A 25,196-nucleotide genomic window follows, 5' to 3' on the forward strand; every position below is an offset into this window, starting at 1 on the left:
ATTATCACCACAGCCTGCAATCAATATAAAAATTAGAGATATTTTACATCCTTTTTTTATATAAATTTATTTATATATTTGTTTATTTTTGGCTGTGTTGGGTCTTCGTTGCAGTGCACGGGCTTCTCACTGCAGTGGCTTCTCTTGTTGCGGAGCACAGGCTCTAGGCACACAGGCTTCAGTAGTTGTGGCACGTAGGCTCAGTAGTTGTGTCTCGCGGGCTCTAGAGCGCAGGCTCAGTAGTTGTGGCACACGGGCTTAGTTGCTCCGCGGCATGTGGGATCTTCCCGTACCAGGGATTGAACCCGTGTCCCTTGCATTGGCAGGCAGATTCTTAACCACTGCGCCACCAGGGAAGCCCACATCCTCTTTTTGTATACTAAGTTTTTGTGTGTTTTACACTCATAGTTAATCTGCATTTGGGCTCAGCCACATTGCAAATGCTCAATAGCCACACGTGTCCAGTGGCCACCACATAGGACAACATGGAGCACATTGCTCCATCTGGGTTGTCACGTACCTTCTCCAGCATCCCCCTGCCCCCAAGGAACCAACTAGCTCCCTGCTACCCAAGTGTGGTCATAGGGCAGCATCAGTATCACCTGGAGCTCACCAGAAATACGGAACCTCAGGCCCCATCCAGAACCTATGTAAATCAGAAGTCAACTGTTAACGATCTCTCCAGGTAATTGTTTTGCACGAGACACTCTGAGAAGCCAGTTGCCTCCTCTTAAATACTTCCAGTGGCAGGGGACTCACTAGCCCATCCCCAAGGAAGTGCATGCCATCTTTAACTGGTTCTAATGATTAGAAAAACATTTATCCTTCCTTTATTGAGTACTCTCTATGAGCTGGGCACTGTGCTAAGTGTATCACATGAATTATCTCATTTAAGCCCAGCACTGCCCTGTGAGATGGGGGCTAATTATGGCTCTTTTTATAGATGAAAAAACAGAGGTCCCACAAACGCAAATAACTTACCCCAGATCTCAAGGCTAGCCGGTCTGTCTCAGGACCTGTTTTCTTAGCCACTCACTACACCAGGACTTCCTTGTACCCTCTGCCTGCTGGCACCACCTGCAACCTACCCAGAGGCAATTCGGAGCCCAGGAGATTTTGCCATCTTCATAGTAAAGGAAGGTGTTGTTTGTACTCAAGAGAGACAGTCTTCAGTACCATGGCTTTACATTTTTGTGAGTTTCATTTATTACCGATTTCATTTCTTTTCATTCAATATTTCATTTACTGTGTGAATAAACTCTGTTGGTATCTACCTAATCAGCATTTCCTTTCCTCATCAAAGTTTAGAACAAGTATAGAAATGGGCAACTAAGCAAATAGGCAGAAGTTAATAAAAGTCATATGATGTCTTTAGATAGCTCAGGGGTTCCTGGTTTCCAATTAAATAAGGTACACGGTTAGAGCAATTATGTAAAGTACACATATTATGTGAGGGACCCCAATTATACAAGGTTCACAGATGGGTACTGCACTGAGGAAGCTATTGAACTTGCCACAAAATGTCACGAGGAAGCAAGCATGATGGGAATATGGTCAGATGGGGGAAGAAGTGGAGAGCAGCGAGCAAACTGCGAAGGAGTTTTACTCCTTAACTGTTGTGGGTTAGTAAACCCCACAGACCAGAAGAACAATGCTTTCCATCTGTCTTTCCACTAACGGCCCGGAGTTGCTGACTGCACAGTAGAGGGTTGAATATTGATACGGAACTTATGCTGTTGTTTTGGAAATAAACAATACTCTCAATTCAAAAGTAAAGTCATTTGTCTTGAATAGTAATGGAGATCATTGGAAGAGACACTGCAATTTGGGGTAAGGAATTTTACACTTTTTCAGTGACTACCATATTCTTCAACATTCTGGAAAATCAAGAATTATTGCGTGTTTGAGAAAGAGTTGGGCATGGAAGCAGTAGGGGTGGGGAGTGAATAAAAGGAGGAAGGAGGAATTAAAATCAAAGGAAATCAAGTGGCACTAACCGGAGACCCTATACATCAAATCTGCATAAATGAAATACCTTTCTGCCTCTCTGTTTCCACATCACATGAAATGCCTGACTGATTTCCTCCAAATTTAGAAAGTATATTTGAGTGGTCAACCAAGATAGCTGCTGTATGGTACACACAGCATTCACTTGGGTGGTTCCAAGGGATCTGGGAGAAAGAGACAGTCGTCCTCCTGAGCAGCTGTTAGTAACCAGATCTTTTTCACTATCAGTTGATTAAGAAATGTCAAACACATCAAGATGCCACAAACAGAGAAAACAAACAGTAGTTTCAAACACGAGTCCTGATTTAAAGTCCTAACAGCAGACCATCTGAACTGCAGCCCATAATTTATGATCTAGATCCTCTGACATGGGCATTTCTACTTGGCTACAGGCACCGGTTGATTTAAAGATGGTTCATGATTATCCAGCACAGTCTGGGGACTACAGCAGCGTGTGAAATACACCCCAACACGGCCACTGGTGCCTTTGGAAGCAGCCCACGCTCCACGGTCACTGGCCTTCCTTTCCTTCATCAAACAGTCTGTGTCCACGTAAGGTGTCCTTCTGCAGGACAGGGTCTCCAGAATAAGTGAGATTCTGGTCGACAGGAAGCCGTGCTTGGTTAATGTGCAACAGATTCTCTGGGACAGATTCAAACTTTGTCACCATCACACCCTCAGGGCCGAGGACAACGCTTAGCTCCCAGTGGGCACCCAGTACAAATCTGTCAACTGACCTCAGTCCCGTGTGCTGAAGCTCTTCATTTATAGTGTAGTGATCACAGCAGCTAACATTTATTAGAGGTTTATTTTGTCCCAGACATCACGCTAAACACTACTAACATCGCCCCACGGAACACCCCACCCGCATGATGAGACTGTGACCATTTCTACCTTAGACACAAGGAGACCAAGATGCCAGAAAATTCAGTAGCATGTCCAATGCCTCCTGACGGTAGGTGGCAAGACCAGGATTTGAACCCAGATCAGCTAACTTCCTTGTTTGGAATCACGTCACTCTAATGCTTCATTTTAATTTTCATCCTGGGCATCCAGAAGTCCACAGTAACCCAAAATGCTCCTTCTCGGGGAGAAGGAAAAGGAAGGACCTTCTGCAGCAGGGACCGCCACCTTTGACACACGCCTCTTGGACAGCTTCATTGGAGGGCCCAGGCATTCACTCATTTTGAATTTGAAAGTCCTTTGGGGACACCGGGGATAAAAGGATGAATAGGTTGTGGTTCCTGCTCTCCAGGAGACACAGGCTACTCGTGGAGGCGGGGAGGGAAGAAGAGACTGACGATGTCGATGCAACGTGGCACTGAAGCAGACTTCTGCTCAACACCGCCAAGCTGGCACTGAGCAGGGTGGGGACACTGCAGACCCTGCCACCCAGCAGCTTACAATCTGTCTGTCCCTAAACAGCCTAGACGCTGGGCAGTCCACACTTGAGCCCAAGTGCAGGGTCAAGACCAAATGTGTTGGAGGCGTGCGGAGGGGGTGAGATCATTGCGAGTTGAGGTCATTGCCACTCTCCAGGAAATGAAAGCAAAAACAGCCCTGACAGATGCCCTGAGTGTCCCTGTCACTTCTAAATGTTTCCCTGGAGAGGTTATTTAGGAGAGCTGGGATGGTAATGCCTGCCATGGCCACATCTGTACAGCAGCCGCAGGCTAAGGACTCCCCATGGCTGCCTTTAAGCTTCCATGGTCCCACGTTGGTGAGACAACCTCAGGAGAAGACCATCTAAGTCAAGGGTGCACAAGGCTGGACCCAGGTTAGTGGCCCCGGGGGTTGCTGAGAGTCAGCAAGTTTGAATAAGCTGCTTGAACTTGGCTCTGACTTTGAATAACACATATGAGCTGCTTTAACACTCCAAAGGGTAACTTGTAATGGAAGTAGCCTGGAGCTCTTTCTCCAGGAGGGCCACAAGGGCATACCCTCTTCTCAGAGGCCTGACTAAGGCTCTGGGGAGTTCTCCCAGCCTTCACTGAACCAAATTTCCAAAGTGCTCTGTAATTAATGCCTCCCAGAAGAGATTCTCTTCTCGTCACTGAGAAAAGAAAAATAAAAGCATTCCTGCAACTCTTTTATACCTTGGGCAGAGCAGAATCATTTTTAGCCATCTCCAATAAAGTACCATGATGTGAGTAATAACAGAGGCCAGTATTTTACAGGACGGCCCATCAAAGGCCCTTCAAGCACGCTCACCACTTTTAAAACGCAGAGGTAGAGTCAGCATAGAGTTTGCAAGAGACATTATTGCTATTAATAGAAGAGTTTGGGTTTCTCTATGGAATTTCTGCAAGAGAATAGCTGGTTTAGTCTTTGTGGCACCTAGTATGGAGCCCCTTAAGTATAAACTGCTGCTACACAATTCATGGATTTATTCATTCACTCACCAAATATTTATTGAGCACCTACTAAGTGCAAGACACTCAGAGAGATGCTGGAGAAAACTGACAAAGTCTCTGCTCTCATGGAGGTGGCATTCTTGTGGAGTAAACAGACACAAATAAAATGATAAGATACATTTTCAAAATATAACTTGGGATAGATGCTGAGCAAAGAATAGGAACAAGAAGTGACTCATATTAAGGGAAAGGTATATTATGGGCTCAGGCTCCAGAAGGACCTCACTACAGAGGGAACCTTCATACTGCATCCAGAAAGGAGGTAGCCTTGCAAAGGGCAGAAGATCTTACAGGTTTGTGCAAATGTCCTGGGGCAGGATGGAGCACAGCTGAATTGGAGAAGCCGAGAGAGAAGCCATGGGATGCAGTGTAATGAGTGAGGGGGAAGGGACTGGAGGAGTGGGCGGGGCCAAGCCAGGTGCTCCGCTCTCTGAAGGCGGCCCGTCTTCTCCAATCTTCTACCGGCTTCACTTAGCAACTCAACACAACAGACCAGTGCCTGGCCCCTCTCCCTCTCCCTTACTTAGTGCTCCAGGAGCGCTATCCTGAGGCGTAAAAGGAAAAACCAACACACTCTGGCCACCCTCTGCTTTGTTCCAGCAGTTTCCACAGTGAGGACGAAGCAGGCTCCGTAAAAAGCGTGTGGGTGACGGTCCTGCAGCACGCGTTCTCCCACCCCATCGAGTCAGCCCGGGTTGGCTGAGCTCAGGACGCTGCCTCAGTCGTTGATAATAATTGTTGCATTAATTGGTGCTGTCCAGACCAGACAGAACGTAAAAGATCCCACTGTGTCCAATAATTAATGTTTTTCCGCCACTGCAACGCCATTAATAAGGGGCTCTTCCAAGAAATGAGTAATTGGCTGGCGGGGCATCATTAGGGCATTTATAGATAAGCTTTGGTCTGGAGACATAGAGGAAAGCTGATTATGTTTATTTAGACTCTATTATCTATTGCTAATGTGTTATCCTGTGTTCCAATCGTCCCCATTCTCTGGGTCCTAATGATACAGGGCACACTCACAATGTGATTTCCATGACCTGCAACACAGCTTTCTCTCCACTGCAGGAGAGAGGGGGGGACCGAAGGGAGGTTCTGCTGGCTCCCGCGCACCCGCCGTGAACCTCCCCTTTCCGCTGAGAAATTTAGAGCCAGGCTCTCGGAAGTACCAGAAAGAGAGTTTCTCCTAATTAAACCTCAGAGGACTGGAAGTTTCTTGGGTTTGTGATTATCTGAAGGGTTTTTGAAAATGTAAATCTGGTTGGGGAAACACTGCTTTGAAATATAGAGGGAGGAAGAGGCAGCTTGGGTTTGAGATGCTCTCTAGGTGGTAACAAGCAATGAAGCCTCAGAGACTGAGAAAATCTGGCAGAAACACACATCTTACTAGACATGCAGACGTGCTTACAAGTGTTCTCTGGACCCTGGGAAGTGGACGCGGGAGCATGAGTGGCTGATTTTTCTCCCAGAAACCTTTGATGCATTTGTTCTTTGCTAGAATTTTCAGAAGAGATTTCTTATGTTTCGTAAAAAAGTATAGATACGTACAACAGTGTGAATGGACTTAATGCCACTAGATTATACAGTTAAAAATTATTTAAACAATAAATTGTATGTTATATATATTTTACCACAATAAAAACAATTACCAGGAGAATAACTAGAATAATACATTTTATAAGCAGAATTTAAAAGCATAAGGAAGAATTAGGGCTCTAACTTTGCAAATGTAATATATCTAATATTAATTTCAGAAACCAAATAGACTTCTAAATGGTCTCTTCTGAGTATGAAACTACCCTCGAGTTAATTTTTAAAAACCTTAAAATTACCTATAGTAATTCAAGACAATTAATTTGTCAATTGAATGAGCTGGATTCGGGATTGCAGAGTGAACTCAATCTTATATATTTTTACAATTTGCTATTTTCACTGGTTCTGTGAACAGTTCTTTATCCACTCCTGACTGTAATCTCACATAGGTTCCATAGCTTTCTCTGTGACTCTTATAAATAAAGTACCCAGGCCTATTACATTTTTTTTTTAATGTAGCTAAGTAAATCCTTTTCACTTATCTATTTTTTATATGGTAATGTGTATATGTTAATCCCATACTCCTAATTTATCGCTCCCCCCCTTTCCCCTGTGATAACCATAAGTTTGTTTTCTACGTCTGTGAGTCTGTTTCTGTCTTGTAAACAAGGTCATTTACTATATAGCACAGGAAATTATATTCAATATCTTGCGATAACCTATAATGGAAAAGAATCTGAATACCAAATCACTTTACTGTACACCTGAAACTAACACAATATTGTAAATCAACTATACTTCAATAAAAATTTTTTAAGTGTAGCTATATGTGTATGTGCATCTACACTCTATACACATCACCCCCGTTCACATCTCTTACTGCATTGGGTGGTGGGGAAAATGTGGGATTAGGAGGCTGGAAACCTGGGTTCAAGTTCAGGCTCTGCCCATGTCCCATGGTCTGTGATACCTCGTCCAGCCTCAATTTCCACACCTGTGAGATGAGGACCCGCTCATGTGCACTTGGCAGGGGTTTTTCTTGGGAAGAAGTGAGATGACGTCTGTGGAGGAGGCCACGGGGCACTGGCAGAGATGAAACAAACCCCTCAAATATCCATCTCTCTCCATCTGCCCTTGCACGTGTGAAAGTATCTGATACTCATGGGTGTCTACAGCCCCGCTCAGCCTTCCCTGTGAAGGACACACTTGGGATCCCTGACCTGTCTCTGGTTTTGAAATGAGCTCCCAGAAAGTTGACCTGTGCACAAATGTGTGATGTAACTTTGCAAATTAAGTGCGTAATGCTTTTAGGAAAGCGCTGCCCTTTCCTCGCCTGCACCCCACCCCTGGGACCAGGTAATTTGTGGGCACATCTGTTGCAGGTGTTGGGGAATATTCTCAGAGATGTTCTTAGATCCTGGCCTGGGGTCTAAAGGTGGAGAAGCTGACTCCTGGGACACAGGGATGCCTGCAACATCGGTCAGGTAACAGGATCGAGGCAGGAAGGCCTGCGGGCAGCGGTGGGCCTGGGCAGGGTGAGTGGGCAGCTCGGCAACCAGGGAAACCACAAAGAACTGCTCGCAGGGGCAGGAAAAGGAGACAGGTACCCCCAACCCGAACACACACATACACCCCTCTTTATCAGATATCACTTACTGGATGTTACCTGGTCCAGGCAAGCAACTTAACCCCTCTCGGCCTCGGCGATCTCATTTGTATGGGAGGCGTACAGACCTGCTTAGCTCATGGGCCGAGGTTGCTCTGGCTGGTAGCACTTTAATTTACAGAGTGCCTGCTGGGCACCCGGCATTGTGCCAGGTGCTGGAAGGAGAGGGATGGAAGATCAAAGAGAAAAAGAGGAGGCGTAATCATCACTCTTGCCTGAAAGAACCCATCACTCTTCTTAAAATCTTGCCGTGGCTCCTCATTTTTCTTAGCATAAAATCCAAACCCTGTATCAAGACCCACATAAGACTTTGGGATCCAGCCCTGGGACCTCTCTCAGCCAATATTTTCTAATGTTCCTTTGCTATCCTGAAACAGCATTCAGGGGTGATATAATTTATCTACACACAAGATGTTTTAATCAATATATTAATATATTAACTTTCATATGGGGGGGGGAAAGAAGTAATTCGTATCAAAACAAGATGCATTTCAATTGGAAAGTTCTCTGACACGGCTTCACTAATCAACACAAGGACGTGTGTTTGTGTAAAATCATAGTGAATGCCACAACTAGAAACACAGACTTGACAACAACAGGGGTGTTATTTTGGAGACTCAGATACCAAGAGTGATGTTGCCATGGGTGACATGATTTTCCCAACATGGCGAACACCGCTTGGTAATATTCCAAACAAAACACAGAGCAATCATCCCTTAATTTATATAGTAGCTCCATTCCTAGAAAATTCAATATATATAATTAACACTGTGCTAAAATTACTTTCTGTTTATATGAATTAGAGAGTTATGTCCAGGCTCGGATCATTAGAAATTGGCTTTTCACCTACATGAATATCTACTGGGACATCCTAAAATCTGCAGGACCCAGATCAGCCCATCTTTGTGTAGGACTGTTAGATGCACTGATTGAAGTCTTGCACCCTTGGTGCCTACTCACTACATATATGGCGCCTCCCTCCCAACAAATATCCCAAACAAACTCGAGGCAACATCACCCCCTCTTGGGAACCACGGATCTAGCCCCTGCCTACCTCTCCAGCCCTCGTCTTCTCCTACCCTCCTCCTGTTTACGGTGCTCTCGGCCACACAGCTTCAGCTTTTGTCCTTTCCTCCAACACATCAAAGGGCCTTTGCACATGCTGTTCCCTCCACCAGGAGTGCTCTTGCCCAGCTGTTCACATGGCAACCTTCTTCTCCGTGTCTCTGCTCACATAACATTTTCAGGAGAGCGGCTTTCCCTAGCCACCTGATCTACAGGAGCACACATTCCCAGCCCAGCTAGTCTCAGTTATGCCACCCTGTTCTTGCCCCTCAGGACACACATCACGCCTAGACTTTTTTCTAGGTTGTCTTCTCCACCAGGGTCAGCACACTTTTCTAAAAGGGCCAGAGAGCAAATATTTCAGGCTTTGCCAGCCGTTATGGTCTCAGTCACAACAACTCAACTCTGCCCTGTATCACTCAAAGGCAGTCACACACAATATGTAAACAAATGGGCATGGCTGTGCACCAATAAAATTTTATTTACAAAACAGGCAGAGGCTAGATTTGGCCCTTGGGCAGTAGTTGGCCAGTCCCTGAACTGGACTATCAGCTCCTTGTTGTCTGGTTTAGTCTTGAATTCTTTTTGTCTCACACAGTGTGGGCCGTATGGTAAGAATGGAATGAATGTATGTTGAAGAAATGAGTTTGTCCAGCTGGAATGAGGAACAACAGAAAACACAAGAAAGACCTACCTATTCTTAGCGCCGATGGAAGCGTTTCCACGTTGGCCGCACACCCAGCACCGTAAGAGTCCTGAGAAGGGAGGGCAGGAGAATTCAGGGAGGGCTTCCTGGAGGAAGTGGCCCTGAACAGCAGCTGAAAGAAAGATGGGATTTGGACTACGGTAGTCATGGCACTCACTTGTTCAGTCATCAATTCATTCCCTCGCTCAGGGACATTTGTTGAGCGTCCTATCAGCTGCTGACAACACAAAGTTGAGAACACGCAGTGCTCCTCGGGCAGGAGACTTTGATCCTGTTGTCAGGACAGTCTGGGGATTCGAAGGATGCTGTGGACCAGTCACACTTCTGGGTGCCTCATGCACAGGCGAGACCAGGGTCACATCTGAGCATGGCTCAGTAGTGCCCCAACTGGACGTTTATCCCACTGACCATCCACGTCATCCAACCCCACTGTGCCGCGCCTGTGAAATCAGTGCACCTGTCCTCAGCATGGCCCCGAACCCTCATCCTCCCACCCAACCCAGTCTCAGGGCCCCGGCCCTCTGCCCTCCCTCACCCTGATCACAGCCCGCGCCCAGAGCCTCCATCACACAGCTGCATAATCATATGCTCTTCCCAGGAAGGGATGCTGTACTTGCGGGTCTTCAGACAGAGGCCTGGGGGGATTCTGAGCAGTGGTGCCCCTGGGCCATCAGAGCTCCATCCCCCAGGCAGTTTTAAGTAACTGGGGTGGGACATTTCAGCAGCTTGATGGGTACATTGAGACCTTGAGTGACAATTCTTTGATCTTTTAAGAAATTATTTGAAATTCTTTTTTTAAAAAGAGTCAAGGTTATCCCCTGCTCTCCCCTCTTGGTTGCCTTCCCTCCAAAGCTCAAGGCCTCGAACCTCCTGCAAACCTCATCTGCTTTTCTTTCTCTCTTTGCTTTGGCTTCTCAGACATTCAGAGCCAAATATGTAGCAGCCCAAAGCATCTGAACCCTAGTGGTGGACGTGTTGCATAGTAAGTCCTCCCTTGAACAGATTTTGCTGTCTTATTTCCCCTCACCTTGGATTTCTGGTCGATTTTTGAAGTGGTAATGACTGCATGTCTGTAGGCCAACTCAAATCCTTCAAGGGATGAGCCAGGTACCCTTTGTGTACAAATAATCATAATTTCAGAATGTTCTCCCTATCTCCCCTCCCCTTCCAACGCTGAACCCATTTTATTAATATTGAGCTTAATTATTTTGAAGTTTAGATTAATTTAAACAACTCAATTTATTATAAGCATTTCAAAAATATTACATTTTCTACCTGCTAGTGAGGGGTAAAAATAGATAAATGAGTTTCTCAACACAGTGTTGATACTATGCCATAAAAACAAACAAGGAAACATTCCCTGCAGGAACTCTATACCGTGACCCTCTTCTGGTCTTAATCTCAGCTCTGTACCCTTGGGGTGACCCTGATTTAATGTGCCATGTAGGGCAGCCCCATAGCATTACTGCAGGGAACGCCTCAGGGAGAGTTGGGGACCACAGCACAGAAGCTACAAAGGGTCACAAAAAAAAATCTCCAAGTGGAGCGACTAAGAGCCCAGCTCTGAGACAGAAGGACCCCTCACTCATTCCTCTGTTTGTTGGCCCATTCAATAAAGCAAGTACCTTTTGGGTTCGGGCTCCTTGCTGAGCACTGAGGAAACAGGTAAAAAGATGGAAAGTTCGTGCCCCCCCGGACCTACCCTCAGAGTGGGGTGAGACCACAATAAACAAGGGAGCTACCAAGTAAACAAGGTCATCCCAAATTGTGTTCATGTAACAGTGAGCTGAGGGTGGGGAGAGGTGGACACATTAAGAAAGGTCTCTCCGAGGAGGTGACATCTGAGCCACCACGAGGAGGGCACTGAAAGCAAGTCAAAGAAAACAACAGCAAAGGTCCAGAGCAGTAAAACGTGGATGTGGAAGGTGCAGAAGTGTAGAGGCCAGTGAGGCTTCCTGCCTCCACTTAGGTTTTAGGGTGGAGAGGCGGCCCTCTGGATGCCGGGAAAACTGTCCAGCATCCCCACAAATGTGCCGAGGGGGACAAGACAATGTCACTCCCTTCACAAAAGAGGAGAAGAAGAGGACAAAACATTGATCTCAACAAGTGGGAGAATAAAACAAAGAACAAACAAAGGGGGGGGGGTAAAAGAAGCTGGGGATCCTCTTTTTCTAGAATGAACCAGTGGCTCTCTTGCAAGTGGGCACTGCTGGATGTGAGACGAGACCCAGGGGGTTGTCTGTCATCCCCTGCAATTCCAAGGGTCTGGAGACCCCAGGCCTCCCTGCCAGGACCAAGCCTGGTGGTTCTGTGTCGTTACAGTGGCATTCAGAGGACCATGATGCTGTGTTGAGCATCACTGATGATCTTTTATTAGCTGACAAACTAAAGCACTTTCCTCTCTGCACCTGTCTTGAGACAATGCTGTTCTGGGCCCACCTTGAAGAGAGACGAATCCCCTCGATAAACAGCAAGGGTTTCTTCCCCCCCAACAAGTGGGCAACACTCTCAAACCCTTCCGAAAATAGTCACCCATGTCCAGCAATCTCGGGGCCTGCTGGCGACATCTAAACACCAGGATCACGCAGCAAGAAGCGGGGAAGGCACAAAACTACCTCGCCACCTTTTTAATGAGCAAAATCCTCTGGCTGCTGTCAGGGCCCTCAGAGACCAGCTATTAATGAGCGCTTAGAAGAGATTGTGCCTGTTTTATACGTGTACGGTGGCCTGGGAGAGACACTTCAACTTCCATTTTACATCCGCTGCCATGTTCCAGTGTCTCCTCAAGGGCAGGAAAACATTTGGCAAATTTTGTCTTTAAAGAGACACGTTCAAAGAGAGCGTTCCCTCCCCGCAGCCACATTCTATATGTGAGCACTTTTCAATTTTCAAAGTATATATTTAGATTACGCATATGAAAATCTGAGCGGCGCCGGTGGGCAGCAGGGCCTCAGCTGCACTCAGCTCTTCCTGCTTCTTGGGGCTTCTGGTTTTGTCCTCGGACTCAGTGGCTTCCCTCACTGAGCTGGGGATGGGTGCCAGGATTGCGGACTGCCTATGTTTTGTTCCTATTTACAGACCCTGGTCCTAGATGGCAGATGATGTGGGTTATAAGTTGATGGGCTGAGATGTGGGAATGGGGGCTGGATCAGAGTGTGAGCCAGGTGGAGTCCTGGCAGGAGGCGTGACTGGCAGAGCCCACGTGGGGGGGCAGGTGATGGGGCTGGATCCCTGCGGTAACTGTGCAGGGTCTTTCCAAGATGAGAGGAGGGTCTTGAGGAGAAAGAAGGAGGACGTGGAGATAAGAAAGGACTTCTGAGGACAGCAGATGCTTGGAGGTGTCGATGACCACCCTGTTGTCACAAGGAGCCATCGTCTGCAATGGGGAGTGAGCATGAAGGCTGGCGATGCACCAGGTGGCCTCGTGGTACGACGGAAAACACAGCTACCAGCTCTTGCACTGACCAGCTGTCCTAGTCAGCTCGGACTACTATAACAGAAGTACAGACTGAGGGTTTAAACAACACACTTAGTTCTCACAGTCCTGGAGCCTAGAAGATCAGGGTGCTGGGACAGTCAGTGTCCAGTGAGAGCTCTTTTCCTGGCTTGCAGATGGCCACCTTCTCACTGTGTCCTCACCTGTCAGAGAGAGAGCTCTGCCATCTTCATCCCCTTATAAGGGCACTAATCCCATTATGGGGCTCCACCCTCATGACCTCATCTAAACCTAATTACCTCCCAAAGGTCCACCTCCTAATACCATCACATTGGGGGTTAGGGTTACAACATATGAATTAGAGAGTGTGAGGTGGGAAGGGGGGAGACACACATTCAGTCCATAGCACCAGCTGTGTGATCTTGGGCCAGTTGCTTAGCCTCTCTGAGCCTCTACTTTTCATCAGTAAAATGGGATCATAATCCCTCCCCCTGTTGTGAGGATAACATGACCTGCCACATGTACAGTGCCTGGGACATGGGTGGAGCTGGCTCAGCGGTGTCTGTGTTTGTTTCTACAGCCCAGTAATCATCTGAATCCTCCAGAACAGGATACCCATCCTCCAGTCAACCTCAGAAGACCTGCAGAATAAATGTGTCACGAACAGGAGAAATAAAACGTATCCATATTTTGAAAGGGGACCATGAGGGATGAAAGTCGCTGACAGTGTTAATTACCATTGATTTCATCATCGCTGCCATCCCCGGAACAAACAGCCCCAGAAAGCACAGTGGTTCCAATCCTAGGCCTGTGGCATCCCAGGGCATTTCCAATTATCTCCAAATACGTTACAAAACTCGGACCAAAGCTAGCTTGAGTTTTCTCTAATTCAAAAAGTCACCATTCTCAGTCATCAGCACTTTGGCAAGTAGGAGAGGTGCCACGGAATCGTGCCACGTCAGAGTCTGCCTGCTGCTTCTCCCATTACTCCTCACTCACGAGCCTCTATATTCTTGAGGTAGCCATATGCCCAGTTGAAGATTCTGCTTCCCAGCCTCTCTCACATCTAGGTATGGCCACGTGACTAAGACTGGCCATTGAAACAAGAAAAACTCATAGGGAAGGACTTGAGGGAAGGTTCTTTGAACGGGAGAAAAGATGACAGGAGAAAGACCCCTTTGCTTTACCCTCTTCCTTCCTTCTTGCTACCTGGAATGTGGACACAATGACTGGAGTTGCAGCAGGCACCTTGAAAAACTGAGGATAGAAGCCAAGTATTGGGAATGGCAGAGCAGGAAGAGAGACATAGCCTGGGCCCCAGATGATCATGAAGCCACCACACCAGCCTACCCAGGACATCTTGTACATCAGAGGGGAAACCTTTATGCCTTTAAGGCACTGTTACTGGAGTTTTCTGTTGGCTGCAGCTGGACCTAATCCTAACATATATATTGAGTTACTAGAGTCTGATGACTGTGCAGAAGGGAAGCTCTGGGTCCCTGGCTCCCAACCCATTCTTGGCAGGAAACAGGCGGGGGAGGGAGCAGAAGGGGGCAGAACATCATGGTGCCGGATGAGCATCCAACAGCGTCTTCTTGCTAGTGCCCACTGGTCTTGGCTAGCGCTAGGCCCCAGGTGAGTGATCCATTCCTCCCTGTTTCACCTTCTAGAGAACTCCAGCCTAAGCCCAAATCCAATGTGGGGGCAGGGTGCTGCCACAGGAAGAGGATATAAGTCAAAATAAACCCTGATTCAAGTCCTACCTTTGAACCTTAACAGCCGTGTAACTTTGGGCAAACCACTTAACCCTTGAGCCTCAACTTCTTTCTCTGAAAAATGGGAGTTACAGTAATGCCTACCCCAAAGGGCTCCATGGATAATGTAAATAAAGTACCTGGAATTCAGCCCTTAGGAATGCTGGTTGTGATTATACAGATTAGTTATGAATGGATATTATTATTTTCAGAGAGAGGTCTTGGGGCAATGGCACATCCTTTCTTCATAAAGCCAGGAGGTAGGGAGGCTTTAGCCAATGACATCGCTGTCTTTCTTCCTAGGTGAGGTACAATCAGCTTGAGTGCCACGAAGGTTGATCCTGACCGTCTGAGAACTGGAAAGAGGACAGGACTGGTGGCGGGGGAGACCCAGCTCCTGTTACTGGCTTCACCACTAACTAGCTGTGTGACCTCAAGCTAGTCACCATCTCTTTCTGAGCCTCACCCATGAAATGAGGATGCCGGACTCCACCTCTGAGACCCCTTCTAGCATAGAAGTGCAGTGACCCCATGAACACAGGGCAGCCTGAGGACCAGGATCAAAAGAGTCAGTCCACCTGCTGTACTTCTACCTGTGTTGATTTTGCCCCCAGCTTCCTCAGACCCACCAGTCATTCACAATGTTCTTTCCTATTGAATTCCTGTCGTATCAAGGGCCTGATTCTGGACGAAGTGTCATTTCTACAGACACTGAGACTAGATCTCAGGACTGGAGCAAGGAGAGATTTGAGAGCATCGTTTGCCTCACTTTCTGCAAACTTGATGTAAAAATTCAGATGTGCAAAGCCAATAAACTGGAAGATTGTTGGTTTGTAAAAGAATCATCAAGAAGCGTAAATAATCTTGCTCATCTGTGTCTCACTCACATGATGGGAAGGAAGTTATGCTGAGTCCTCAGCTATCGAGCTTGAGACCCTAACCATGCATTTAACATCCATCATTAATTCAATCCTTTCCATAAGACTTCCACCAGGTAAGCACCCCCATTCTCATATTGCCAACAGGATAGAGAGACGGCGAAGTTACATATTTTGCTTAAGTTAAGGCCACGCAGACAATAAATGGTTGAACCAGGATCAAAATCTCGATCTAATCTAGGTTGTCACCATAGAACCATATTCTTAAGGCCTGAAAGAGAAACAGCACAAAGTGGGGTGATGCCAGAAGACAACTGGCTGGCTGTGTGACCTTGGGACAGTCGAGGAATCTCTCTCTGCCTGCTTTTTCTCATGTATCAAAAGTGGGCGTTGGATAGATCAGAGCCCCATTCTACAGAGTGGTGCCTGTTGGTAGATCTCCAAGCTGCCAGGCTGCCCCCACCCCACTCCATACTCAATATATATCAGGGCTGCCAAGGCGAGAGCAGGTAGTCATGGAAGTGATGCCCTGCTTGGGAATCTCCCAATGGACAGAAGGCTGGGGACCTTGACTTCACACATCTTCCCTTCCCTGCCCATCTCCAGCACCCCATGGGTGTCTCCACTGGGTCTTCAAACCCAGGCAGGTGTGCCTACAAACCTGAATGTATAACACTTGGGATCTGTGGGAAGGGCTCTCTAAACGTCCATCCCAAAATGTCCTGCTCTATTTACGGACTCTCTTCACCCAGTAGTCTCTTTAGGGGATGGGGGCCCCTCAATGGCACTAATGCTTACCTGCATCGGCCATGCAATGCCAAACGATGTAACAATTCCGTGGCATCCTATGAGACTTTTGCAACAGATGGCGTTGCTGTAAAATATTTAACAGGCTGACAATTGACACTCGAACTCTTTTGGATTCTCCAATGAATCTGATGCCCACATGTTGCCAAAAGCATTTATTGTCTCATAATTTGATTTGCTTTTTTCCATGCTGCTCCCAGTGCCTGCAAGTAGGGGCAAAATGGCTGATGCCTCCAGATGCCACAGAGGCTAATAAAGCTTGCTGTGCTCCCAGCATGCTCTCTGCTGTCAGCAACCGGCAATTAACTTAATAGGGTTCTTGAAATGGAGTCGATCCGGGAAGTGCGGCACGTGTTGACACTCTCCCGCTGATCCAGGCAGCCTCCCACCATTGACTTGCCGGGTCTGTTTGCTATTTGAATTATTTAGGAGCTTGTTATGTGAATTAAAAAGCAGCACTTTGCAGCATTAAGTCTAATATTTTATGATCTTCAATTGATTAGGTGGGCTTTCAGGATTACATGGAAATGTTAAGATAAAACACGCCTCTGACAGGCGGCTCTCGCCAGTCTGCTTTGCTTTTCAAAAACCTAGATGAAAACCCAAAAGGAGCCTGCCTCCTTTTTCCCCTCCAAGCGAGTCTTCTGGAACCTGTTTGCAGACCATCGAAGGGCTTTTCCACCCTGAGGATACCAGGTGCCCTGGGTTCTCAGGACAAAAAGGAGACTGGTCCCCCTTTCTCTACTTTGCTTTTGTCTCTTTCTTGGAACAAAGACACCAGTGATGACATGATGCCCAGAAGGACCACCTCCCAAGCCTGGGCCTGCAAAAGGAAAACCCTGCTGTGGGTTTCCAGCCATTCACTTGGACCAGGATGGGCACCACTGCCGCACCTGCCCTTGGCCAAGGGTGTGTGTAGCCCACGCCCCATGCAGCACCAAGTTTACAGAGTCCCAGGCTCCAGAGGACTTCCCCTGCCACAAGGTCCAATTCACACTTTCCTGCCCTACCAGCTGCCACCACTCTCTCCCCTGGCTGATGACAATAGTTTTCTCCTGGGATTTCCCCATCAGTCCCATTCCAATCCACCCTACACCCTGTAGCCAAGATATCTTTCTAAAACCCAGCTCTGGCTATGACACTTCCCTGCTCAAAACCCCTCAATGGCTCCCCATTGCCTCATCAATCTGGCCCCAGGCTCTCTTTCTAGCCTCATCTTCTGTTGTTCCCATATGAACCAGCCAAACTGAGCTATTTATTATTCTCAAAAAACACTCTCTGTTTTCTCAACTCTGAAGCTTTGCTCATGACGGTCACTTGGTTCCTTAAACTTCCCTTCTTCACCTATGGAAAGTCTACTAGCCCTTGATAATGAAATGAGTAAATAAAAGTATACAATATAGAGCTTCCTATGTTCCAAGCACTTGACGTATTATTATTTAATCCTCAATAATCCTTTAAGGTCGGTACCTTTATTATCTCCATTTTATACATGGCAAAATGGAGGTTCAGAGAATTTAGGTAACTTCCTCAAAGTCACTCAGCTAGCTGGAATTCAAATCCAGGCAGACCAGGCTCATCTAATTCCACTTCCTTGGTAAAGCCATCCCTGCCCGTACCTGAGTGCCTTCTTTCTCCTCTGAAGTTTGCAGCATCTATCCTTTCCAGGGCACTGACTTATTCAGGTTGCAGGTAGAGATACACAGCTCTCTTCTCTCCCAGGATGCCAACGCCATGGGACAGTCTGGGTCTCCCTTGTACCACAGCAGGGCGCAGGGTCAGACTTTGCACATAGTAGGTGTTGACTCAGCAGGCTGTCAACCTGACCGCAGGCTGGTTCCCCACCCAAAGCCATGACCCCTGGAAGAGTATTCACCTGGTCCCTACTGCACTTTCCCAGTGGCAGAGGAGGCATTGCAAGGTGCCGAGTGAAGGTGCAAGTTCTAAAGAAAGAGTGACTTGAATTTGAATCTGGGCACCACCTTTTTTAACCATGAAACCTTGGGGAAAAGAGACCATTCATCTCACTGAGGCTTGGTTTTTCTCACCTATAAAATGGAAATAATAGTAGTCCCCTCTCCATAAAGAAATTATTAAAATTAAATGAAATATTTCATAAAAAACTCTTATGATACATGGTTCCCAGCACGTGGTAAGGGCTCAGGAAAACATAGCTATTATTACCGTTGGATTGACCCCAGTTGGAGTCTTAAATCTGCCTCCTGCAGCTCTGGGACACTAGGCCTGGCATCTCTACACCTCTACACACGGGCTACTTAAAACTCACCTCACAGGATTATGGAGAAGTTAAAGAAATAACAGGAGGTCTGGAAAGGAACAGACATTCAGTATCTTAAGATCATTATTATTTTTAATTATAAACTTCACCCAAGCTGAGGATTTTTTTTTTTCCAGAACACCATAAAGATGGCCCCTGATCCCTAAAATCAACAATCCTGTGCCAAAAAAATGACATCTGCTACACCCTGACCCTGCAGCTGGCTCTAAGGAGAAAGGGGAGGGATGCAGCCCAGCCTGGCCTCCAGGGGGCGCTCGATTTAATGGGGAAGCCAGCAGGCAAGGAGCCCATCTCATCTGAGGCAGAAGGAGGGCAGGGATGGGGTGGGGGGCGGGCTGAGCCAAGTCTCAGGGGCTCAGCTGAGAGGAGCCGCTGCCTGATCCTGTGACCTGTGACCCATCGGATGTGGTGGACGAGCCATGAGGAGGAAAGCAGGCACTTTGCCAACTGTAGCGGGAAGGAGAGTGTCTGTATGATTAGCAATGCCCTCTCAGGAGACCTCTGCCCAGAGTGGGGAGGCTGACAGTATAATCTCTTAGTAAGGAGTTGTCCTCAAAACCTCTCTGCTATAGGGAGGCCCTGAAGCCAGGAAGTTGCTCTCAGGAATTATCTCACCACCATCACTAATAACAACTGCTGGGTCTGGTTCTTTAAGGCAGTAAGGTTCTGAACTTGGGTCATATAGATGAGCTTAAGGAGGATGGGGACCAGGAAGACCCTAAAATACATGCCAAATCTTGTATAAATATATGCAGGTATATATACTAGGTACAGGTTCTATAATATTCTGTATTTGTCAGGATAGGCTAACTGCTAGCTGCAGTAACAAATAACCCCTAAATCTCAATGGTTTTAATACATATGTCCCAGTGCAAGCACGCTGATAAGGAGTAGGCAGTGAAGGGCAGGGTTCTGCTGGCCGGGGCTCCACCGTCTTCAACATGTGGGCATCCAAGATCACCCTGAGCCACATTCTGTTGGCAGGTGGAGGAGAAAATGAGCATGAAAGACCTTATAAGAAATTTTAGGGCCCAGGTCTGGAAGTAGAATAGGTTACTCTTGCCTACATTCCATTGGCCAAAACTTAGTCACATGAGGCCTCTACCACAAAGGGTGTTGGTAATTGTAGTCTTCCTGTGTCCCCAGGAGGGAAGGAAACTGGTTTGGAGAACACATCTCATAGCCTTGGAAAGGCACTTGTACAGAGGGGGAAAAAAGGGGCAGGGAATGAAGAAGATTGGTAAGTACCATTTGCTTTATGTACATTATCCACTTAATTCTCATTATTAATAATAGGTTTTTAAATTTTATATACATTTTATAGAGAAGAAAACTGGAACTCAGAAGACTCAGAAGACTAAGTCACTTACATAGGATCACACAGTAGTGAGTGTTCTGGCCCAGAATACACCTCAGGTTTCTCTCTTGTCAACATACAGCTTTAAAGGCATCCCATTTTACGACTTTTGCATATTAATGTATTTTGAGTGTGAAGGCAGACGTGAATGGAGAAGATAATTTTGAGCTGGTATTTTTGGGTCAGCTATCATTTATTGACTGCTTACTCTATGACAGATACCATGTATTGAATAATTAACTCCCAGTAACCCTCTGAGCTACATCCAGCTATTACTATCCCAGGTTTATGAATGAGGAAATGGAAGCACAGAGTTATGTTGTTTGCCCAAGACCCCACAGCTAGTAAGTGAGGGATCCGGGACTCCATCCCCAGTGCCCAAGCCAGTTCCGTAGGCAAACACTCCTTCCCATGCTTGGACTCACTCAACTGCAGTTGCCCTTGGCCACCCCATGACTTCAAGGTAAACAGAGAATGCATCTCCCTCAACCTCATGCCCCCATCTTGCAGCCCAGTCTGCCCCTCCCCTTCGGAAGTCATGGTCTGAGGGCGGGCACCTGCCCAAGGGCAGGCTGACATAGCAGTACAGTCACCGGCCACTTGCAAACTGGGAGCCCCATGGCAGAGCCCACCAGCCCGTGTAGGGTGGGCACTGCAAGCCCACGAGCAGCTGACATCCCCTTCATGACCCCATTCAATCCACCTGATGGCTTCATGAAGGTAGATTTTTAACATCTCTGACCACTTTGTCATTTAAGCCAAAATAAATTCAGCTACTGGGGCTAGAAGCAGACCTGGGATGAACGTGATGGGGAACCAAGGCAGCCTGGTCGGTACTCACGCTCCCTTGGCCCTCTGAGGTGCCGCTTCACACAGGGTGAGGTCCTGGGGATGGGAAGACAGCTCACCTTGAGCCTCGCACAGAGTCAAGGTGTTGACTTCAAGCTCTTACACAAAAGCAGCGAGCTGGTGGGAGGGTGGGTGGAGGAGTGGGATCGTCCCTCAGGCACTCAACAGAGGTACTGTGTGGGTGGGGGCCCCCAGGACTGAGGAGGGGTGAAGGATGTAAAAGTACCAGGGTCGAGGGAGGGAGACCCTCAGACAAAGCTGCAACGAAAGCTGAAAGTTCAGAACCAGAAGAGAAGAGGGGCAGCCCCCTTGCACCAGGTCTGTGCCAGGACCCTCTGGAGCAGAGATGCCAGGACTGGAGTCAGCAGGGCTTGGTTCAGAGCCCAGCTCCTCCGTTCATTAGCCCCACGGTTTCACTGCTCAGTTTCTCTGTCTGTAAAATGGGCACAGTGTCATCTCACCTCACAAGGCTGCAGGAGGACCCAGGGATGGAGTACATAAAACACTGAGCACCAGGCCTGGTGTGAAGCTCTCCCAGGGGCCTTTGAATACAGTCCTCTTAGAAACAAACAAAGTAACAGCCAATTCTCTAATCATTTGCATCATCAAACGAGATTCCTCCTTTATAGCTGTTGGTTTTGTAACTAAAATAATCACCTCTTCATTTTTCATGGGCCTGCATCCTGATCCTTAAGGTCGGTCAGTCGCCTGGCCCCTCCCCAGGGTGCCCAGCACGGACCAGGCACGCAGAACCAAGTGTTTCTGAGGTCAGAGTTCACACTTCATGGGGCTCTTCCTTGTCCATTCTTTCCATTACTCCTGGAAGCAGCCCTGGGAGGCGGGGAGAGCTGACCTGTGACCCCCCCCCCCACTTCAAAGACAAGGTCATGGAAACTCCCCAGGGGTTTCCGTCAGCGAGCAGCAGCTCTGCTCCAAGCGCAGGGTGTTTCTGGTGACACCGAAGGGACTCAGCACCCTCTTAACCACCTGAGGACAGCACAGGACACCAGGACTGACATGCAGAGGCCTGACCCAGGGCAGGGCTACGAGCGTGGGCCCTGGAGAGAGGCTTTGTGGGTGCCGATCCCAGCTCTGCCACCTACTTGCCCTGAGACCTTGGCGCAAGCGGCTGGACCTCCCTGCGTCTTATCTATAAAATGGGATGACATCACTTCCTACCTCCTAGAGTGCTGTGTGTGCTGTGAGATTTAAAGAATTAATAATACAGTGTATATTAAGAACCATCGCGTGTCACTACTGATTCCCTGTGCGGGAAACCACATGCACCCACCTACCTTCTGTTTGCTTCTGAGGCTCTGTGCCCTTGGGCGGCCGAGTCTGCATCTCATCCATCTTGGAGACTAAGACAGAGGGGCAATGCAGTGTGGTGGTTAGAAGTGCAGGCTCTGGTGTCAAGTTCATACCCATCACTTCCTGCCTGTGTAAACTTGGCGAGCTCTCTTGTCTGCTCTGAGCCTGTTTCTGCCTGCATAGAACGGGATAATAATAGAACCTGTTTCAGAGAGATGTGAGTATTTCATTAAGTGGTGTAACACACGTGAAGCACCTAGAACAGTTCCTGGCACGTGAGCAGTGCTAAACAAGTGTTAGCTATTATTGTATTAATGTTCTGGGCACCCGTTACTAGGCCTGATCCAATGGTGCTTGATGAGGTCCAGGAAAAGGGAAAGGTGGATATGGCTGAGGTCAAGTAACTTGCTCCAAGTTATCCACTAAGGACAGGCATTGCAAATCCAGGCAAAAGCTAGAGGACACAGACCCTGTGGGCCTCAGAGAGGAGTTGGGATTTCGCTCAAGTGCAATGGGAAGTGATCAGATCACACTGAACGTTCGTGGCCAGTTCAATGATTATTGAGCACCGACTGCACCCGGGCAGGCTGCAGTGAGCTTGAGGTCTCGACATGCGCCCCTCTCAGGTGACCCTGCCTTCCTGCCATGCCCCTCGGGGCCTCCCCCAGCGGCTCCCTCCCCACCTGGGCTTCGCAGGTTCTGGGCGAGAACTGGTGCTCTGGCCTCGGTCCCTCGGACCCCGGTGCTCAGAGCCCGGCCGCGCCGCGCCGCCTGCAAACACGGCTCGCAGCCCGGTCTCCCCCACCTCTAGCTGGGCCGTGCCGCCTCCTCCGGAAGCCCTCCGGGGCGTCTCGGGGAGGCCAGGGTGGCCAAGTTAAGCCACGATCCGAGCGCGGGGACCACCAGCCCCCCCGGGGAACCCTTTCTGCCCTCAACTCGGCAGCGCGTGTCCAGCGCCATAAGCCCCTGGTGACCACGGTGACCACGCGGTGGGCACCCGGCCGGTGGGGCGCACACGCTGACCCCTGTGGGCACCTGGGCTCCGGACGAGCCCCGAGCCCCGCGACCCCCGCGCCGTGACACTGAACGTTCCATCCCCGAACCTCGGCGACCCGAGGAGTCCCAGTCTCGCGGTGGCGCGGCCTGATTGGCAGGTCCGCCCTTGGCTGGGGTGGGGGCCGAGGAAGGGCTGTGGTGCACAATTGCTGTTTTTACTCCTGCCATCATCAATTCAACTATTGACAGGGAAAGGAGGGTCCGCCGTGGCTTTGTGTCACGCACTCACTGTAATTTACTTGAAAAGAATTAAATCACAATTACCTGCCATTCGTTTTGCATAAAACGAGCCAGAAGGAGGCTGCAATCGCAGAGCGCTTGAAAAGACAACAGCCCCGTTGTTGCCATATTAGAACAATATTTCTCAATCTGAAACTTAAAACATTCGAATTAGCAGCTTTGTTTGACTACGGTGGCCCACAGATAGGCAAGACTGACACCCCACCTCGGACTGCAGACATTACAGTTAACGAGCCTAATTTTCATTCATTTAAGTCTAGACCGATCTTTTAAAATCATTGCATTTATTGTCCTAATGTACCTCCCAAATGTTGGAAGGGAAAACATAATCTTTTGTCTGTTACCTAGCCCAGTAGGTAAATGATCTAAATGCCATGAAAATCCCTCTTGCTGGGGCTAAAATCAGAGCAAACTGTAATTAAGCCACTTGAGATTTGTTTAAATGTCCGAAGAAATCACTGTTTCTCAAATAAAGTTACTTCTGTTCTCATTTTCTCTCCTTTCAGATATGGTCGTCAGGTAAATATGACTGATTAGCTTTTAAACCAAGGTTTCTAAAGTGTATTTAAAATATTCAATTCTGCAAAATTACATCAATGTGAACCGGTGTGTTCAGCAAATTTGAAGCCAGGCTAAGTTTTTAACAACTTCTGTAAAAGTAAACTGCTGCTTTCAGTGAGCTGTAGTTTTCATTAACATTAATGGGTTTTCAGCAACAAAATGTAACTGTTCAATCAAGCTTGAATATTAAAAAGAACCCAGTTACTAATTGTGAGAACCCTTGAACAACCAGGAAAAGCTGCAAATTCAAAAATACAATTGGTAACCTTGGGAACTGGGTTCAGGGAAAGTGAACAGAAATAGAGGTGATCTATTTCATATCCATAAATCTATAAATAAGGTTGAAGATGGAGAAGATGAAGGAATAGAAAGGTAGAACTTTTGAAATCTGAGTGGTAAAAGAGCAAGCTGAAATGCAGATTTAGTGTCAGGAATAATTAAACTGCGAAGTAAGAAAACCCTGTAACCTAGGAAAGCAAGTCAGAGAAAGAATAAAAATACATTTGCTATTGTTAACAGTGGACTTCCCTAATTTTAAAAAGTGCAGTTTTATCATTGAAATGTTATTAGTATTTTAAGAGGTTTTTTATTTTTGTTTTTGTTTTTTTATGGATGGTTTTTTCCTTTAAGGGAAAAAAAAATATTTTATTGTCTGCTTCTTTTTATTTTTTAAAGTGAGTATGAAAATTATCATGTTTAATTTTATATTTAGTGACTTTAAAATCTTTTAAGGTAATTTTTCCTTTATTCTTTTAGGAGAGAATAAATGTTTGGCTTCAGCAGAAAACAAATTACATGTGGAATAAACCCAGGACTCAACTCTATTTTCATGACTGGGTTTTTGAACAATAATCCATAGAGGTGGGGAGAAAGGGATTCATCAGGCAAATGAAACAAAGTCCCTGATCTATATGCCTATTCTGATATCACCTCCTGGAATATCGGCAACATTTTAAGTTCTAGCCTAAGCCACGAATTCCTTCAGAACAAATCAAATGTCTTTAAAGAGTATTTCTGTTTGAAAAGGAATTAAGCTCTCCTGAAAGAATTTTAAAGGTTGTGATATTCACAGTCTGATAAAGCAGCACCTTTAATGAAATTCTAATTAGCAATTTCATGCACTTTGCTATTAGTCATATCAGATTAATGCACATTTTCACAGCCTTCCTTTAATTAAGTGCACTTATTCCAAGTTTCAAACACTTTCCTTATAAGATGAAAACTGTGCTGAAATGTTATTTAGTAAACAGAGAAAGT

At 47.2% G+C, this 25,196-nt stretch overlaps 1 protein-coding gene across 15 annotated transcripts in view; it reads right to left on the reverse strand.

The window, feature by feature from the left end:
• The window catches only part of LOC132350874 (uncharacterized), a 102,558-nt gene that overhangs the window by 72,947 nt on the left and 4,415 nt on the right, over window positions 1-25,196 (reverse strand). For 6 of the 15 annotated variants that reach the window (XR_009498032.1, XM_059900428.1, XM_059900424.1 and 3 more), the window contains exons 2-4: window positions 23,403-23,513; window positions 22,067-22,257; window positions 9,380-9,503 (exon numbers count right to left, since the gene is read on the reverse strand). Coding sequence is in view for 11 of the 15 variants with exons in the window: in XM_059900428.1 (XP_059756411.1) it covers window positions 9,380-9,503; window positions 22,067-22,257; window positions 23,403-23,513 (426 nt within the window). In the remaining 4 variants the exon portion in view is untranslated. Of the gene's footprint in view, window positions 1-7,680; window positions 7,776-9,379; window positions 9,504-22,066; window positions 22,258-23,402; window positions 23,514-25,196 lie in introns of those variants that run through there. The other 9 variants (XM_059900431.1, XM_059900430.1, XM_059900432.1 and 6 more) reach the window with 8 other exon arrangements.

This window comes from Balaenoptera ricei, chromosome 16 (genome assembly GCF_028023285.1).
Source record: "Balaenoptera ricei isolate mBalRic1 chromosome 16, mBalRic1.hap2, whole genome shotgun sequence".
NCBI classification, from domain to species: domain Eukaryota; kingdom Metazoa; phylum Chordata; class Mammalia; order Artiodactyla; family Balaenopteridae; genus Balaenoptera; species Balaenoptera ricei.